Source organism: Scomber japonicus, chromosome 18 (genome assembly GCF_027409825.1).
Source record: "Scomber japonicus isolate fScoJap1 chromosome 18, fScoJap1.pri, whole genome shotgun sequence".
NCBI lineage: Eukaryota > Metazoa > Chordata > Actinopteri > Scombriformes > Scombridae > Scomber > Scomber japonicus.
In genome coordinates this window covers 24,313,401-24,333,367 of record NC_070595.1, presented here as the reverse complement: position 1 = coordinate 24,333,367, position 19,967 = coordinate 24,313,401, and the positions used below count along the sequence as shown (strand labels likewise).

Sequence of the window (19,967 nt, the reverse complement as noted above, 5' to 3'; positions counted from 1 at the left end):
ACCATAAATTATACAGGGGCAACAACTGTAAGCAACAAAGAAATAAAAAAATACAGCAAACTACTTCATCTTCACCAACGTCCTGTCTTCTGGGTCAGGCCACAGAAGTCTGTTTACATCATCATGTGACGTAAATGTTGACCAGGCATCAGGGGAATCCATCCCTGGATATTCAACTGCACTGAAATGTCCATACCAGTGCATTACAACTGGGGAATTTAGTGTTCATTGACTTTAGGGTGTGATGACCGTACTGACTGCTAATGTTTACTTAATGAGCAGTTTGTGTAGCCGTAGTGATATATAAAAAGGTATTTGAGCATTTGTACACAATTAAAAAAAAAAAAAAAAGACAAATCAAATATGTGCAAATGTGTTAATAGGTTTTTGGGAGCTCATTCTTCTTTGGGTAGCAGATTGGTTGGTTGTAGTGGGTAACAGAAAAATATGTTCTCCATTTTCTTGTTTTAGCTTGGATCACTGCCTTTTGTAGTTGCAGCTGTGAAATCAGTTTGTGAGAGGATATTTGAATAAATAACTCCAATATAAAATTTAAATGGGACACATTATCTGTTTCATAAGATGAACTGACAGGATCAGGCTTTTTTTTCTTTTGGTAAATCGAGTTATATAGCTAAATATTATTTCTTATGATTTAAACTGTGTTCAAATCTGCAGATTATTCATTCCATTCACGTTATTTTTTGGCTAGCTTATATCTTCTGTCTCTCTGCATCTCTGTGGAAAATGTCCATCTGATGAGAGATGGTAAAGAAACATAAAGCTAAGGGTAGCTTTATATTTCTTTACCATCTCTCATCAGCTTCGTCCAGCGATGCTTCCATGTTACAACTACTCACTTCCCACCTCTCATGCCACCGTTAAATATTCATGCTGCTCCTCAGGGCTTGCCTCCCTAGATCCCAGTGACATTAAGGTAGCAGGTGGCAACACTGCCTTTCATTAATTACAAACACATCTCTAGGCAGATGTCAACCCCCATCCAACACATACGCACTCGCACACACTCAAACAAAGCCATCTAAGTTGAAGTTGAATGCTCAACAAATTTTAATATAGCAACAGTTGCAGGGTGTGCTTTTCATATCCACACAACAACACAGCGCGTCCCTAATTATAGTACTTGACACAAAAGAGAGATGGAAAAAAATGGCTGGAAGGTAATGCAGCATCATAAAAACACGTATTTAGTTCTGCCTTGCACTGTAGGCTCCTGCTTCATCTTAATTCAATTCATTTTTCAAGCAGAAAAAAAAAACATTACTGCCACTTGCTGGCATGATTACGCTTGGCACTTTAATTGCACCCACTCAGAAAGGACAGGCAGTCAGGCAGGTTGGCAGGCAGGAGAGTGGATAATGAACAAATCAGTCATCTATCTCTTCCCCAACTATAAAGAAGGTTCGAAATTGAAAACAAATGAAAGATAGATGCATAAAGAATGTCACAAGGGAGACGATGGATTGTCAGTGACATCGACAATGACAGAGTAAGTATCAAAGAGGAGCGAAAGCTTTCAGCGAAGGAGACGTAATCATCATGTCACAGCTTGATTTTTATGATGGGTCCGTTATCTTCCTCTCACATGCCAGAACTGCCTCTCTCCCTGCTGTCTTATTTTCCATCTCTTTTCATATTTGCAGTTTCTCTCAACAACGTGCGCAACAGAGACACACAGACTCATTTCATGGAATCACGCAGCTTTTTAGAGAGGCACGTCCAACTTTTTAAATCCTTACTGGAACTTACTGGAAATAGGAGAGTCAATATTTATTGTTCCATGAGGAGAAACTTGCTGGTTGTAAAAAAAACTTTGATGGCAGACATTGCTAATGGCATTAAGGGTCAGGAATTGTGATGTATTCTAACCAAAGTATTCATTTAAGTCAACATACAGTGCTAAAATAATGTATAGGCATGTATAACTGCATTAACCTTTATATGTATGTATCTGTGAAACTCTACAATTTATTAAATGAACAGAAAGGCTACAGGCAATTACAAACATGCAGTCACACCTCTTCCACACTCATTCCTAATATAAATGAAGAGATGAATCACTGGACCAGTCATGTGTCATTAGTGGGAGGGATTCCAACTTGTCAAAGCAGCCACCTCAACCTCTCTACTTCAGTCACCAGCCTTGTCTTGACTCCTGCTGATCTACTCTCTGTGTTTTTCTTGAAAAGGGAAATCAACCTCTGGCTTATTACCTTGTGAGGCATCTGGATTCGCAAGATCATGACAATCCATCAGGCTTCAAGGTTCTCGCTTGTGTCTGAACCATTGGTGGTTCAAACACAAGCCCAAGTACTTTTTGAAAGAGCCTTCCCTTTTATTAGGGGCACTTCTTAAATGGTTCTGTGTAACAAACCCGCCTGTGAGTCAGATTAAGGTGTTTAACCTTACAGCTGAAAAAAATGAAATACATCTAGTATTTAAATACATCTTTTTGCCTTCGTCTGAGTTCCAGCAATTACACGATGACTAATGTCCACTTGTTGCATGAGTCACTCTCAAAAACATGCTGTCTGGCGATGATGACCTCATGCTCTTCTGAACAAAGAGCTTTTCAGGTATACCACACATACTTCAAAAATGCTAGGTATAAAGTATTCTAAAAAGTCTACCATCAAATGTCAGCTGTAATGATTTTGCATAGAAGAGAGAGAGCAAAAGCAAGTCTTTGGGGGTGTGTAGTATAATGTTCACACACACAGACACACACACACAGTTTTTTCCAGTCAGAGATTAAAAAATAATAATTAAAAGAAAGTGATTCATAACATGCTTTTCGTCATTTTCATCTATTTTAGAGCAACATTGCAAAGCATAGATTTACTCATGAGTCAGTGGTGCAAAGGATGAAGGCTCACTCAGCTTGCTAGGGAGTCTGTGTATGCATGTGCTGTGTGTGTGTGTTTGAGGTCCACACATGACCACACCTCAGTAAACAGTGTGCACTCAGTTAACAGCATGTTTCTTATTTTTTAATCCTTTTCAATACTTTATGTGGTGGAGCAAATAACTTCTGAGCTTTACAGAGAAACGGTCAGCATTTCAACACACCGTCTGCATCCCAAACCAAGGTGAATCAGACTGTGCCTGTTTTCACAAAATGTTTATGCCAGCAGTGACGTAAGAGAGACAATGTCTGACAACAGTCTGAAGACAGACACAGGAAAAGAAGAGACAGATGCATAACACCAGCTGCGGGCTCTTCCCTGTATCATTAACACATCTGCACATCTGCTTAGCATTGTTATCAGTGCGAGTTATTGTGTGTGTGTGTGTATGTTAGTGACAGCAAATGTGCAGCTGAATGTGTGACCAAATAAAATTGAAGGGAAACCGGTATTAACACCAGTATCTCACTTAATGATTAAACATTAGCGAGACATTTAAAGTTTAATGTCCTGACCTTACAAATATAAGTTTACATGTATGCACAGTTCCTGGAGTGTCACCAACATGTCCAGCTGTGGGCTCAGCTGAGGTCACTGAATTGACTATCTAACACATTTTCAGCCCATTTAACTACTAAGCTGCTTTAAGTGCTATTGACCACACAAGAAGAGTTTCCACTGCAATCATGAAACACTGATTACTGGAGGATGGCCAAACCACAGAAAATACAACCTTCATGATAAATCGCATGTCTAGGTGGAGTGAGTGGCTTGGCATTATAGGGGTCAGAGGTCAGCCAAGAAATCAATATTTACAGCTTCAATTTCTGTTGGTGTGACAAAGAACATCAACAATCTTGGAGCAATATGGAGATACAGGTTCAAACAGACTTTTATTGCCTCTTTGAACATAAAATGTATCAGTACTTTTTCAGATTTTCTCATAGGAAAGGAAAAAACAGCAAATGTGAAAGCATTCATCATTATAGACAAATCAATAGGTGCAACTGATGCTAGATTTTTGGGGCTGATATTATGTAATAACAAGATTCTCATATTGATATATTGGCCGGTAATGTTAACGGTTTGTTAACTGGTGCATGTGTAATTTGGTAAAGCATTTTCTTGTATGGAAGGTGCTATACAAATAAAGTTATATATAGTTTTTTTACTTGATTTGATCCTTCAAATGTGGATATCAAACCCTTGAAAAAGATTAGTAAAGGAGCCTATGATATTTTTACAGTTTAACAATTGACTTTATTGTATAAAATGACAATGCAGTGAAACAGTAAACTTCACTGTCTCATGCCAGTATATCTGTGGTTATTTTAAATCTGATGAAAAATCAAGAAGGCATGGGTTGAATTCTTAATATCAACTGCAGACATTTATTTACATGGAGTGAATGTGGGATTCACAGTAACTCCTCCTATGTCATTAGATGAGGAAGTATCTTTTCCCACAATCTCCATTGTGTTGATGGATCCACACAAACTCACAACTAAATTAAAATCTCCCCAGCAGATGAGATACATAGAAAGACGCTGCTACCTCATCATACATCATACATCTTTTCAGGTGACTGTGGTCTTCATTACAGCACCATTTTTGCAGGAACATTCTCAACACTTTACTGAACTCATTATATTTTCAAAAACGTGCAACATGTGCGGCAAGTGTGTTAAGTGTGTGTTGGTGTGTGTCGTCCCTTTGCCAGCTTCATGGTTCCTCTCTGGTTATTAGACTGGAAGATTTACAGCTGATTCCGTGCCTCTGTGACTCGATTAACCTGTCCTGCCACCTCACTGCTGCTGCCAATGTCTCATCTCTGGAACACAGCCTTCCTCTCTCCGCTATGTAAATGCACGCACACACACACACACACACACACACACACACACACACACACACACACACACACACACACACACACACACACACACACACACACACACACACACACACACACACACACACACACACACACACACACACACACACACACTCTTATCAAGACAATCTTCTGCATTGTTTGCATAAAAAGAGTTGAATTATTCATCAGTCTATTCTGTTCATATTCATATTCATCTTCATATTATTATTACTATTATTATTATTCTCTTTATTATACAAGGACCACAAAAATCTCAAAATATCAAGGGATGATCTATGCCATATGTAGCTGTTAGTTGATTTCCATCATCAGCACCTTGGCAGGTGCACATAGAACATTCACCAGCTACTAAAACCTTCAGTACATGCAACACCATATCAATATAACAAATATATAACCATTTGTCTCTATCACACTAACAATAATAAAGACAAATCTACAAGCACACCAGCACATTCATCTAGTACAACTGGTAAATTGCAATTCATTACAATAAAAAAAATTAGAATCATTCTCAAATGAATCCTTTTTTTTTTTTTTTTTGCAACATGAGAAAAATGATGGAAGTGTGTGCATGTTTTAAGCGGAAGCGGTTTTAAGCAGGAAGCATATTCCAATGTTTGATGGCTCATAAAAGAAAAAGCAATCGTGTAAGGCAGTCCGCCACAGAGGGATGTTTAAGTCTGAGTTTACAGTAGATCAACAGGTTCTGCTCATTAGTTCAGAGTAGAGCTAAAAAAAAAGCTCTTCAGTGGTGGAGAAGCAGCACAGACAGATAGATGGATGAACTCAGTAGTAATGATGATGGATGATACAACTGTATTGGACAGCTCCTGCTAAGACAACGAAGGTCATTAGATACATATGCAATGCTAACTACTGACCCACAAATAAATGGGAATCTGTGTCTCATTAGTGTACAAAAATACAAGAATATAGCACGGGTTCTTTCTGTTAATGTGGGAAATCCTCTAATCAGCATCATTATTTGGCTTTGATCATGGTTAATTAGGAGGAGAGTGTTGCGCAGGTTGTCTTCCCCAGGGCAGTGGAGGGTAAAGGTTGAAGATTTTTACATTTATTTTAATGATCCCTCAGCGTTACAGTTGTAATGCTGTTAAATATCAGAGCAGAGTGGTGAAATGCATTTCCTCTCCACGTTATCTTAAAATCAAAACGATTAAGGTGTTTTTAATGAAATGTTTCAATTGCCTGATTCATTGCACACCACCCTTAAATAGACCCAAAATCAGAACAAAGTGAAATCTGAATCAATGGGGCTGTCTGGTAAGAGTGAAACTACCCTGCTGTGCTTAAAAATGGAGGCTTGATTTTACATGCTTCAACCCCATCAATGAGATTGAGAACTTCTGATTGGACATGTGACACACTGGGTCCAGAGTGTCATTAATGTACATGAGAACATGAAGGGCAACCTCTTGAGAAAAGCACAGCGCATAGAGGAGGAGGATATTACAAGGATTTTATTTATTTTATATTTTGCATTTTCCTGAACTTTAATCCACTCTGTAACTCGTTTTTGAATTGCTAAAAATGAAAAGGTATTTTCCATATAATTATCTGGTTCGGATTTTGCATTAAAAATAGCTTGTGCCACCCATTAATCAGTAATGAACTCAAGCACATTCATTATGGCACAAAAAGACAACTTCCTTAAAGTAGCATGCAAAGGTAAATCAACAAGATAAATATTGTCCTGTGTACAATACAGACTACAAACAGGGTGAGATGAATGAGTATGTCAGATGTGATCCATGTGTCTTTAACCTATCTGGGAGATTTTATGGACCACTCCTGGATAGAGTGTTGGAAGTAAATCTTCAGGAGAAGGCAGGCAGTGTTGGGATGTTTTATCTATCCTGAGCTGCAAAGTGTGGTCGTTGGTGACTGATTTCATTGCCAGAGTGTAAGTGTCCATTCTCATGGGAGAAATGATTGGTGACTAACTCAATGGATGAATTTTAATATAGTGGTGCACATCACAAGCCAACAGTTGAGCTATGACACAGTTTGCTTACACATCAGGCAGGAGAAGGGAAGGAGCAGTCTCTGAGGTCAAGGATGGTTATGTATCTCAGTCCTTCAGTCCACCCAAATGCCTTATAGTGCCTGCGGTCAGTTAATGTTGGTATGAATGGATGTCTGGACAGTTGCTCTGGGCATCTCATATTGCAGTGAATGTGTTTACACTGAAGTGTGTCTGATATAGATGCTTAATGACCTGACAATGAGAACAGGTTGAATAAGCAACAAACATTATCTGAGATGGAATTGCAATAAAATCTAGGCTTAAATGTTAACTTCATGGTGGCAAGAAAAAAAGTTAGAGTATCACCAATGTCAGTAGGATAAATTGTTTGAGCATCATGGATGTCTGTACCAAATTTTGTGCCGACCCGTCCAGTGGATGTTGGAGGTATTTTACAGAATAAATGAAAACTTTTATCTGTTGGTAGCATCAAAAAAATAATGTAAATTTAGCTCATAGTTAACATATTTCAGTCTGGACCATAGTCATGGACCAACTGACCAACTGGCAAACAAGCTATAAGTTTGATAATCCATCCTCACATATTTATTTCAAGATCTGTCTCCCTGAGTCAAATGAGTGATGTTTTCCCGAGATGCAGGGACGTGAAATCTCTGGTTGCATAAGAGGTCTGTCACTCGGGGCGCAGAAGACACTGACTGACAGCTGGGAGCGGCTCCCTTGTCTCTCAGTGGAGGTGAGAAGTGCTGCTCTTCTCTCCACCACTGCATTTACGTCAACTGAGGGATTGAAGGATTACCCATCTCCTCCCTGGTGTCATGAGGTGATTGGTAAGAGGAAAAGAGGAGGAAAGACTGTTTTTCTACCACAGTGGAAATTAGAGTAAGGCATGTTGTGTGGATTTATGGTTAATTGGGTTGCCTCCAAGCATATTCGCTTTTCTGCTTTGTTCCCTGGATTCCTTTCTTTCTTTTTTCTCTTCTTCCTAATTTTCCTCTTGATTTATAGCTATTCAATCCTTTTTCCCCCAATTTAAGACATTTTGACCCAGACCATAACAGAGACAGAATCCCCTCTCAAGATGACAATATCATTTTTCAGTATAACATTTAGGACTCATTATGCTTACAGCCAAGATGAATCTACCAACTTCCCTGCTGCTATTTGTAACTGTGGGATTTAGTTAAAAGTGAGAAAAATTGTTTACCTTCAGGCTATAACATTTAAAAGAATAAACAACACATTATTTTTGGCGAGAATATGCAAAAAAAAAAAAAAATGCATGCCAGGGAGGAAAGTGACAGACAAATGAAGCAAACTAAAAGGATGATAGATGCGAAGAATTACAGAGTGGAACATTGGTCCTTCAGTTTGTTAAATCTGATTGCAGTAGATTGAGATGGACTGTCTGACTAAAGTATTTGGTAATGGTATTGGCACACCTTGTAGTTTTTATTCATCAAGCACCAAGGACAGCACTCATCGTATACATTAGTATCCATTCCCTGCCCACCTGCAGGAACGGATATCAAATCCAACCAACATTATCATTTCATAGGATCATTAAACATCCTGCTGAAATGTCCTGGTAATAGTTAGTACCAATTACCTCCTGATGGTGCATTCAGGTGCTTCAGGGAAATTAAGATAAATGCCTTTTCAACCTAAAACCCAATAGCAACGTGTGGCATATGCACATATGTACTGCTAAATAGAATAATGACATTTCATATTTTTCTTTTGTCAGCAAATTTCTTGAAAAGATAAAAAAACAATTATCAGTTTCTGTAACAAAAGCCTGGTATAGCTTATTTCTCTCGGCCATAGAGGTCCATTGTTGCCCAAAGACTGATAAATTACATCAATAAGCTGCATCGCATTCAGTGAGATTGCTGTTTCTTACAATACACACTGGCACTGTAGTTTACTCTGAATCAGTCCCACTCACATCACCCTGGGGCTGTAAATACTCAGAGCACCAAATGTGCATTAATCTGCAGCTGACGGCAATATTTAGTTCTGTTTAAGTAACCTTTGCTAAAACTACAGTGCCAAGCTGTTTCAGGAAATGATTTGGCTTTTTGAATAATGACACTATATTTATGAGCTGTTTTTAAAGATTTCAGTAAGAGCCAGTGGGTTTGATGCTGAGTACCACAGACTGGGTATGGAAGTAGTAAATTAATGAGTCAGAATAATACACTAGTGGTTTTGGTCTTTTCATGGGATTTGTTGACAGTGGGAGAAACACTGAAAAACAGTTGGGCCTTAATAATTATAATAGACCCCGAAAAGCATGAACTTCCAGCCAAAATAAAGTAATAGTTTCCTCTTCTTTGTCAGACTAATAGGGAAACTAATGAACGTAAAATTACTGACCATATTTCTTTATTATATCTTTATTATTTGCAGAGAGTATTGTGGTTTTGATCTCACAAGGAAAAAATGTCCAGTCATTACTTGTATCAACCTGTTTACATCTTTCAGAATGGAAAGATTTCTGCTGTAGCAAAAAAATATATTCACTCATTTTGAAAGCTTTTCAATACAGTTCATTACAAATGTGATTGATTGTTTTTCTGTGACCATTTGGATAACACTTTATCTGATTTGAATGAGTTTAATGCCTAATTCATCTAATGTGTATCAATAACTAAGAAGGTCTAAGAAGCAAATATCCCGGTCGACAAATAAGTCTGCAGTTTCTCTACACTATCTGTCTTTATCTGTGGTGGAGACAGGAATCTGCTGTACCCCTGCAGTGCCAGAACTTCTAAAAAAAAAAAACAAACAAGCTTGGAGGTCTCTTCTAACAGGTAATTGCTGGTTTCTCTTTAAAAAGTCCTACAGAGCTGCTTTTGGTTCATTTTACAGAGAGGAGTCTACAGCTGTCTCACAGATAGGCCATGAACCCAACCCAATATCCCTTGGAGATGGAAGGAGTCAAAAGACAGCGAGGTTACATGAGGTGATTGTGTGTGTTAGACTGCAGAGAGAAACTGAAAAAAAATGGAGGAGGATATGTCTCCAGGATATCCAAATGTCAGGTGATGTATATCCACATTTCATTTAAACACTCAATAGCAAGCTGAAGCATTAACAATACTTCAGGTCACTTTTCTTCAAGAGAGCACTGAGAGCGGCAGGAGTCATTTACACCCACCTATGCCTCTCACATACTGCTTATGACCTCTTGATTGAAGCAAAAAGCTAAAAATATGAGAAAATCACACTCAGCACTCGGACTTGCATAAGACAAGAACTGTAGAGGCTGCACAATCGAGAACAAGGACAGCTTTGCCAGTCCCAGTCACCTGCCCATCAGTTAGCACCTGCATTACTATGGTAACTGATGACCTGGATGCATTGAATCGTGTTCATTGAAAAGTCTGGTTTACTAGAGCCAGATTTGGTTGAAATAAAACCCTGCTTATGATGCATCTTTATCATTGCTTGGTGAAAATATTCTGTTAAATATTATAAGTATTTAGTTGTGTGAAGTCTGACCTTAACTTATAAAGCTTTACATTTTATTTGCATGTGTAAATCTGTTTAATATGCAACCGAATTCACACGATGAGAGAACTTCATCCTGCCTCATCTTTAATCTTGCATGAATGAACCAGAGAGGTGGATCCCTTTATAATCCCAATTATAGGGAGATTTTTTAATTAAATGCAATTTGTGTGGAGTTGTGTTTTCTATTTTGACTCAATGTTTTTCAAGTCTAACAAGGCACCAGTGCAGCTCTGTAATCCTGAGAACATGCTGAGGCTTAAACAAGATGAGACTACAATAAACAACAGGGAGAAAAAACATGGCATCTTGCTGCAGCTTTGAAGTGGGAACCGGATCAAATCCCCATACGAAGCAAATTGCCTTTCTTTCCCACCAACTAAAAGGGATCAAAACTGTCTTTTCCTAAAAATAATGATGACTCTCCATCTCCATGTCTCTGTGTATTTCCCATGGGAAGACAAACACCAAGGACTTTCATATGCTCCCACACAACCGTCCTGGTCTCTCAACTTCTCAAACAAACATGCTGATGTGCGATTTCTGCAGCCACATAAAGAGTTACTTTATATGTATGCATTCATAAAGTGGATGCTATGTCTGCTATGTGTGGTTATGTGTGTGTTTTTAAATCTTTATGGATTCTCAGTTGCAGGCAAAAAGGTAACTAAAACAAAATAAATATACTAAAATAGAAAAAAATAACATTATGTCTGTATTTTCATTACAGCTGAATGATTTTGGAAAAAAAAACATAATTGTGATTGTTGTATGATATGCTGATGTGCCGAAAAACCTATTGTAATATAATTTGTAATATTAGAGGGAATTATACATTTTACATAATTTGAATTTTTTTTCAATAAGAAATGATTATGGTGTGATTTTTTTATGGGATGTTTTCTGAAGTCTGGAACATAAAAGTGGGCCAGACATCTCTGCAGCATGATAATATTTAATTTAAAAGTGTATTTTCACAAACCTTTTTGCATAATTTTGCACCTCCTGTGATTTGAAAATTGCAGTAGGCCATTTTGCAATTTCGATAAAATTTTGATCAATTGTTCAGCCATAATTCTAATTAACAGAACAAAATCATTGCCATATTATTACTGGCCCACAGAATGACTCAGCAAAGATCCTCATGAATACATGAAGATCTATTTCAAAACTGAACAATTTGACAATAAGTCATCCAGGAGAGAATGGGAGCTTAGGGGAAGATAATGAAATAATTTCTGGCACACAGCTCTGTGCCACACACCAATTAAATATGTCAATATGACATAAAAGCAGACTAAGCATTGAGGTTTATGAGTTATGTACTATTCCCGCCATTATTAATAAATGCTATGGGCAAATATAGCTGATGAGGGTCTCTGCTTTGCTTCAATAGGCCCAAAATGTACATTGGGACTACAGACACAGTGTTATAAGAGATGTTACATAAGTAAATAAATCAACTGCTCAACCACCCACAAACTCATCCAACCCACACACAGGGCTATACAATGGTTGGATACTTTAGCAGACACACACACACACACACACACAGACACACAGACACAGACACAGACACACACACACACACACAAACACACACACACACACACACACACACACACACACACACACACACACACACACAGACACACACACTCCATGCGAATATGCCTCCCAAGAGGATAAAGGATCTAATGTTGCACTTACACTTTATGTAATGTGTTAACCTTGGAACTTTAAACAACGTTTTAAAAATAAGTTACTTTTCTTAACTTTCAATGATTTCGTCCGCACCCAATCAAAGCAGGTAGTTAATAGATGGTTGAAGGATCAAGTTTAAAAAATAACCATACAATAGTTTCCTAATAAAGACTAGTGGGGGAACAAGTCAGCAACTGTCACACATTAAGTAAAAGTGGTGAGGGAAAGAAAGATGTAAGATGCATCTTTTTCATTGTTAAACCTGTAAATGTCTTTAGGGTTATCATTGACTTCTCCCATTAACATGAAGTCAACACAAGAAAAAACAGTGAATGCAACAAAACCACAAAATATGGCACTCAAAATTTAACACCTCTCAGACATTGTGCTCACAGAAGATGTAATACAATAAACACAAAGAAAGGAAGGCCGTTTTAACACAGAAAAGAGAGGAAGAGACAAAAATTGCAGATATGGGGCTACTAGGGTATATAGCTCTCATAAAGCCCGCTAATTAAAAGTAGTAGTTCAGCCAACACCCAAGGCTGTAACTGCAGCCACTGGAGAGCAGGAGGCAGGTCTCTCTTTCTCTCTGCTGTCCTGGGTCTCAGGGGTCACTTGACTACCTTGACAGACACAACCAACTGATACGGACCATTACAAAAAGATGGACAAATTCATTCCTGGTTGGGCCATGTGGGACCATGAAACTGGCACATGACAGACACGATTATCACAGAGGGAGCCTAAAAAACTAAAGCATGTCAAACTAATTTAAGATATCAATATCCTATCTTGTGAGTATTCATGATGTAGCTCTGGGGCATACAGTATAAAGACACTGAATAGCTTTGAAAAGATCCCACTAGTACATATGACCTTGTTTTACAAAGTGTACCTGCAGGTGTGTTTGAGTGAGCATGTATGTGCAGGATTTGTCTGTGGGTGCTCGTTTGGTTTTGGTGATATTGATTTAAACTCACCCTGAAGTCAATGCCCACAGTGGAGATGAAGCTGCCGGCCAAGAATGCTCCATCTTTGAAACGCACCAGCAGACAGGTTTTTCCTACACCAGAGTCTCCAACCAGCATCACCTGCACAGGAAAGGAAAGCAATAGGGGAAAAGTCAGCCAGCTGGAGCTGCCAGGAATAGCTGAAGAGCTGAACTAAGAAGCACAAAAAATGCATAACCAGAGGTGTGAGGAAGAAAGCTTCAGACTATCTGACTGGTCAACAAAAGGTAAATATCAGTCAAAACTAAAATAAGTAGCAAGTAGAAGCATGAAGAAGAGGGACCTATTGCTATATCAGTGTCTGATTCAGACTCAGAGAAAAGAACATTTGAATCACTCATCTAAATTAGTCCTGTGATTTTGGTGCCTGGCCAGTGTAGACAGTGTACTGTATGTGAAAGAGTGTTTTGACTGATCATTATTGCCAGTGAACATCCATAGATCCTTCCTACTAGTGTGTGTCACCATATAACCACCTAACAGCTCTGTGTATGCATGTTAGCGTACATCACAGAGGCATGTTTGTGACTGATTCCTGCTGAGCACACTGTTGGTCATCTCTCTTTTTATTCCAAGATGTGATGAAGTTAAAGGTCTGATGTGATTATTGTTATCAGGTTTGCTGAGGGACTGTGGGCCTTAGACCAGGGAAATCAAAAGTGCCTTTTGGGTGGACAGAGTAGAGCAATGAGGAGATGAAAGACAGAGGAAGAAGAATGAAGGGATGTTACAAGGTTGCTGAACAGATGTCAAATTCAGCAAATGATCTGAGCATCTCACCCCTTATTGCCCTTTATACTTAAAAAAACCCTCTACTCTACATCTGTTCTTCTCTCCCATATAGTGTACAAGAGGAGGTACAAGGTCCCCCTCAGAATGTATGCTTTTACAAATAAAATGCAACCAATTTCTCCAATGAGGAAAATGATATTACAGGGGGAACAGAAAATGGTCAAATATGGCACAAACATCTCTCTGCACTAGGAGGCTGGATACAGTACAAGGTCTACACTTGTAAAGCAACAGGTGGATTTTAATCCAATGTTGTAAATTTAGAAGTAATTAAAGTAGAAGTAATGTAATTGGATCAATATGGTGCTAAAGAAGAAGAAGAAGAAAAGGTCAGCGCAAAAAACAAAGGTTGAAGCCAGATAGAAACTGGAGCATGCAGTTTTTTCTAATTTTTATGATTGCTGGGGTATCATGCACCCAATAAATAACAAATAGTCTACAGTTTCCATTGCTAAGTGAAGTGGCACGGCTGGAACAACTCAATTGTTCTGCACAGAAAAGAACAACACAAAGCCATCATGCACTCACATCAAACAGCTGCTTCAAAAAAAATGGAGTAGGTGGCACAAGTCCCTTGAAGCTACGCTAGGAGTACACACGGAGAATCTGTGGGTGTGAATATGTGTTTGTGTTGTGCTGAGGTGACAGTTCTCTCTACTCACACAAGTGCTCACATTATGGTAAAATATCTCAGCGCAGGCTATACACGCAAACCCAATAACCTGCACTGCTGAGACAATCATACATTCAACCAGCTGCACCGCGGGAGCAAATGATTTGTTTGTTGGCTGTGTGTGTCGGGCGGTGTGCACCTCATCGATCGTCTATTGACACAGCTGGTGTCAGGGGATTGCTGCTGTTTAATGAATAACGGTGGTTGTAAAACAGAAGCCAATGTGAGGCTAAACACGAAAACAACCCTGGCAAAGAATAAAGTAGACCACAAATAGATTTATTTGGTGTATGTTGCTCTTCTGTCTATATTGGCCAAAAAAGGAAGTGTCCACATGACTTGGTATGATGGTTCATAGTGAGGGTATAGTGACCTCTGTGGCACTATTGTATACCAGTTTATACCTTTATCATCATTATCATGTGTTCAAAAAAAAAGAAAAAATGCAGCTTACTTTGATTTGAGTTTATGTCTTTCTTAGCACTGGTGTAACTGTATCCAAACAGCAGGTGCTTACCTTGAAAGCGATGTCATAAAACTCGCTGCTGTTGCTGATGGAGGGTCTGCTGGGATGGACCACACCGTTCATCTGAACAAACCCCGGGCTGCTCCTTGCAGCTTTCCCGGTCCCTTTCCCGGTGGGGCTGGCTGCAGACGGGCTGCTGGTTGCGGCTTTGCCTTTGGCAGCCTTCTTGCGAGACATCTCTCAAAATTTCAAAAGTATATCTGTGAATTGGAGCTAAAGCAAACAAATAAATCTTCTCCGAATCTGCGTAAGCTAGTGTCGAAAAGTTACAGCAGCTAAGAACTTAATTTGCTGTTTTGTTTTTCACCTGCGCGTTTTACGCATGTTCATCGAAACCTCTCTGCTCTGTGTAGGAGTGAAATTGTCCCGAGATGTGAAACGCTCTCGCTTCCGTTGTTGTTGAGCCGCTTCCTGCTCCCGGCAGCTTGCTCTGTTCAGGGCAGCAGCTTCAATACTGCGAGCATAGCGGCAGCAATTAGATGTAGTGTAGCAGACAAATCCACCTTGAGCGCAAAACAATCAGGGCGCAGGGGCACTGCACTTTACTCTGCGTACAGCTTAGAGGAACCTTCAGAAAAAGCAACAGCCCTTAGCACTCATATTTTAAACATCATCTTTACTCAAGGCTGATATTATTGATCTATTGTAGAGAAAGTGGAAACATTTATAGATGAAACATCTCCATGATAGTTAAAGTCATCTATGCATCTGTCTCACGTGGATATCACAGGACTGTAGCCTAAATAATCATAAGGTCACACGAAACTGTCCATGGTGCTGAAAAGCAACTGCATCTGTATAAATACTGTGCTGAAAGTAGCTGGTTTTCTTCTATCTGGAAATGAAACGTTAAATTCAGTAAAATTTGTATTTGTGAATGTATGAGGTGTAGCCGAAGAATAAAGAAAAACTAAAATAAATTAAAATATAAAGGGGAGAGAGATCACGTCATATCTCTCAGCCACCTGTGGAACGTGATTGAGACGTGATTTCAATAATTCACCACCAGAGGGCAACATAAGAATGTAGGATTATTGTCACCTGAACGTAACAGCTCAAACTGTTGAACTGTAAAACAGTTTAAGTTAGTCTCCTTGATTGCAGTTGCATTAAACATTTAATTATCATAAAAGATAATGATTTTTGTGAAACAGGAATATAAATAGATTAGATGGCTTTATAGTAAACTGAAAAGAAACTGCAGTCCTGAGAGAAGTGACAACAACAACAACAAAAGATGTGGATAAAGATATTAGAGAAACATGTCACATAATTTTAATATAATTATTATATACATATCCTGTAGATATTCATTAATGTATGTTTGAGTGTATGTTCCATAATCTAATTAGAGTGCTTAAGTGCACACATATACTTAAGCAACACATGTAAACTGATTGTAATATGATGTAAATTTGCAGATTTGATATGATCATGTTACATGTATGATAATGTCACTATTTATTATGAGCTCAGTTTAACTAATGTACTTTTGGTTATGATGATATTTTATGACCATTTTTAAGTAGGAAAGCCTCACTAGGGGGAAGGGGTCACAAATTAGCCTTGGCTAGAAACCCTTTATGCAACACATCTGTTTCACTGTTCTTTTGCATTGTCCCTGACAAACAAACAATTGTTAACAGTAGGTGCTCATATAGCTTTTTTAGCTCCCTCTGGTCTCCAGCTAATTGTGATCAGAGTAAAACAGTCAAGGAGATAATCACGGGCCTCTCTGTGACTCTTACCCAGACCCATTCTAAGTCATAACATAATCCATACGTCCCTGTATAACATGGAGGATGTCACTCTGTATCGGGCACCACATATTGTCTACATTTGCAACAAAGAACAGCAGCATATTCTGATTAGACCCTGATCGTCTGTGGCCAGTAATGAGATGCTGTTGTTTCCCCCTCTCTCTGTAATCTAGTTTGTTATGCAATATGGAATTTGTGTATGACACAACTGTCTTTCTGTTCAGATGCCAGGCTGTCCAGGCTCATTACAACATGCTCAATGATCATAGCCCAGAGACCTTATTTGCTCACCACAACAGGAGACTGAAGTGAGGTTGTGTTACGTCTGACCTCTGCAATGTGTAGCATGAATAATACCAGGCCCAATTCTCAAAGAGGCAGTTTCATTTAATATATACGAGTTAAACGAAATGAAAATCGGTCCTGTCTGGATTTTTAATATTCAACAGGAAACAACAGAGCAATAAATAGGTTGAAAGGCATATAGTGTATATGGGGGTTACTGTGCAGTGGATGGAAATTGACAGTATGTTCACCTCTTACTGGATTTTCAACTGATCCCTGTGCAGTTAATATTCATTCCTTAAACTTTTGATGTAGAAATTTCATTTTAGCATAATGCAACATTAAAGCACTAAGCATATGCCATTTCTCTTGTATTTTCCAACATCCAAACAAAGAGCAAGCTGAAGATTTGGTACATAGACATCTTGGCGATATTTGTAAGATGAACTCAGAGCTCCAGATTTGACATGTTCTGAGCAGTTTGGTTGCAAACACACAGACAGCTGTAGCCTCTGGTTTCTGTACCTAAATCTGCTGCCTGTCAGCATTTTCCCGTACTCCACCCAACTCACTGCAGCGTAGAGTGGAGTGTCACTGGTTTGAGGGAACACAAACCCCCAAAATCCACCAACCCCCACGCACAACTTCTCTCGACAGCTGAGATTCGTTCTGCTCCTAAAGCAGCTGTCTACAGGAGCAACAGCTGGGCATTTTGGAGGGAATAGGGGACATGGATAGAGAGGGTGATTGGAATCCATCCCTGGTTTCAGAGAAATTAACAGTCTTGTCAAGATAAGTTAAATATGCCCAGTGAGTGTTCTGTACATTGCAAAGCTATAAAATGTGTGTGTGTGTGTGTGTGTGTGTGTGTGTGTGTGTGTGTGTGTGTGTGTGTGCGTGCCTGTCAATATCTGTGCCAATATATATGGCAGCACTAGAACATAAAAATGTCTATGAATACAACTTGTGGAGGCAGTTGAGAGAAATGTGAAGCAAATGTTCTTTTTCTTTGCTAAAACTAAAAAGGCAGCGATTAAACTAAAGCCTCAAATTACATCATTTCAACATGTTAATTAGGAAAAAATTACAGCAATCTTTCCTGGGTGCAAGCATCCTCAGAATTGTACCTCTTAGCCATGCCATCTTAATTACCAATAGTCAAACAGCCTGAAAAGTGTGAGTGAGTGCAAGCGCAGTGTTCTTTTTCAGGTGCTTGAACAACTATTGTGACTGTGAACATAAGGCAGACAGAGTGATAGCTATAAGGTCATAACACCTTCAGGGTCAGATCACTCTGCAGGCGCACCCAAAGGCCAGGCATTTGTCAGTTTACCCAGGGTCAGGTGCCCTGAACGCGGGCTGGGTGGCGTGCAGCAGCCTGGACAGTCGCTCAACCAAACTCTCGCCAACTGTTGATCTGTTGGCCGCCCTCTCTTTCAGCTGCCTGCGGCCCGAGCGCTGTGAGGAGGGGCAGGGGGCGTTCTGCCAGCTTGCACCCCTGTTTGTCAGGCCTTGGCGAGAGCAACCATCAGTGGACTGGTACTGCCTGGCACTTATTTGCTCCCTAAGAGATGAGAGAAACAGTGTGTGTGCATGATTGTGTGTATATGTGCGAGAAAGAAACTGCTCGATAAGGAGACTGGGTAGCATTGACCCTGGTTGTTTATAGTATGGTATGTAATTTAAATTTTTGTGTAATTCTAATCATAGGGCATGTTTCAATTAATCCAAAAATGCCAGAGAATCTTTACCTTTACAATATACCTGGCACTGTGTTTATTTTGTCCTAGAATAGTTATTTTTAATGGAAGGTCGCTATTAAATTTAAGGTATCAATGTTCTATTGATTATTTCCATAATACGGGCATGAAAAACCCGACTTCATCTGATAAAAAGTACACATCATTTCATGTCTATGATCACTTAATGAACACTTTCCTTTATGTGGTGTTCACTACAAAGTAGGGCTCAACCTTTTTATGTCATGACCCCTTAAAATTAAGCAATGTACATACAATTCCTTGTCACTGTGTAACAGATCTACATATTTTTTTCCTTCTTTTCCTGTTAAACACCTAACAACCCCTCATATTTATCTTGTAACCCCCCTGAAGTGGTCCAGACCCCGATTAGAGAGCATGAATCCTCAGGCACATATGATACAAAGTGCACCAACTCTGACTTAAAAAAAAAAGAAGATAGATTTGATTATAATTTGTTGCTGCAGAATTTCACGCCAGGACACAAAAGGTGATACACTGTTCATCCCAGTAACATTATGTCTCCACTGTACTGTGTATGCAAGAGCTCAATATCTATATATATACTGTACTGTAGCTGCCATAAGCACCAGACAAAATGGAGAGAAATTAACCTTTTCAAAAACAATGTGTTCTGGTGGCTCAAAATTGCTTTGGCAAGATTATTTCACTCAGTTTTGCCATATTTTAATGTGCTAAACCAATGTAGCCAAGCCCTGACTTCAAATCTGTCATCATAAAAAACTTTTAATTCTCTTTCCTCTAGGTCGTAAAAAAGGTGACACCGCTAATTATTACCTTTCCAAAGACGTCATCACAGCATCTTAGTATCATTTCCACCTCTGTTTTAACACTGTTTTCACAGTTGAGGCTTTTTTTCTTTTTTCAATTTTTAATTTTGCTGTAACCCAGCAGGGGGTCTGTATTAGTAAGGCCTCAGAGAGTCATAGCAGCGTTTAATCTGAAGTGTTGAAAATAATACATGCCCAACCCTCCCTGGACCCTTTAAAAGATCCAGACGCAAGAGTCTGAGCCAGGGTACCAGGATGGAAAACTCTTCGAGGGAATAATCACTACCAGGGGCCCAATTTTCCCCAATATCT

The 19,967-nt window shown here is 39.1% G+C and overlaps 1 protein-coding gene across 1 annotated transcript in view; it reads right to left on the bottom strand.

The window, feature by feature from the left end:
• The window catches only part of LOC128378785 (ras-related protein Rab-26-like), a 50,153-nt gene extending 34,764 nt beyond the window's left edge, over positions 1-15,389 (bottom strand). The window contains exons 1-2 of the mRNA XM_053338377.1: positions 15,051-15,389; positions 13,039-13,149 (exon numbers count right to left, since the gene is read on the bottom strand). Of these exons, the coding sequence (XP_053194352.1) occupies positions 13,039-13,149; positions 15,051-15,236 (297 nt within the window). The 5' untranslated portion in view covers positions 15,237-15,389. The remainder of the gene's footprint in view (positions 1-13,038; positions 13,150-15,050) is intronic.
• Positions 15,390-19,967: the final 4,578 nt, after the last annotated feature.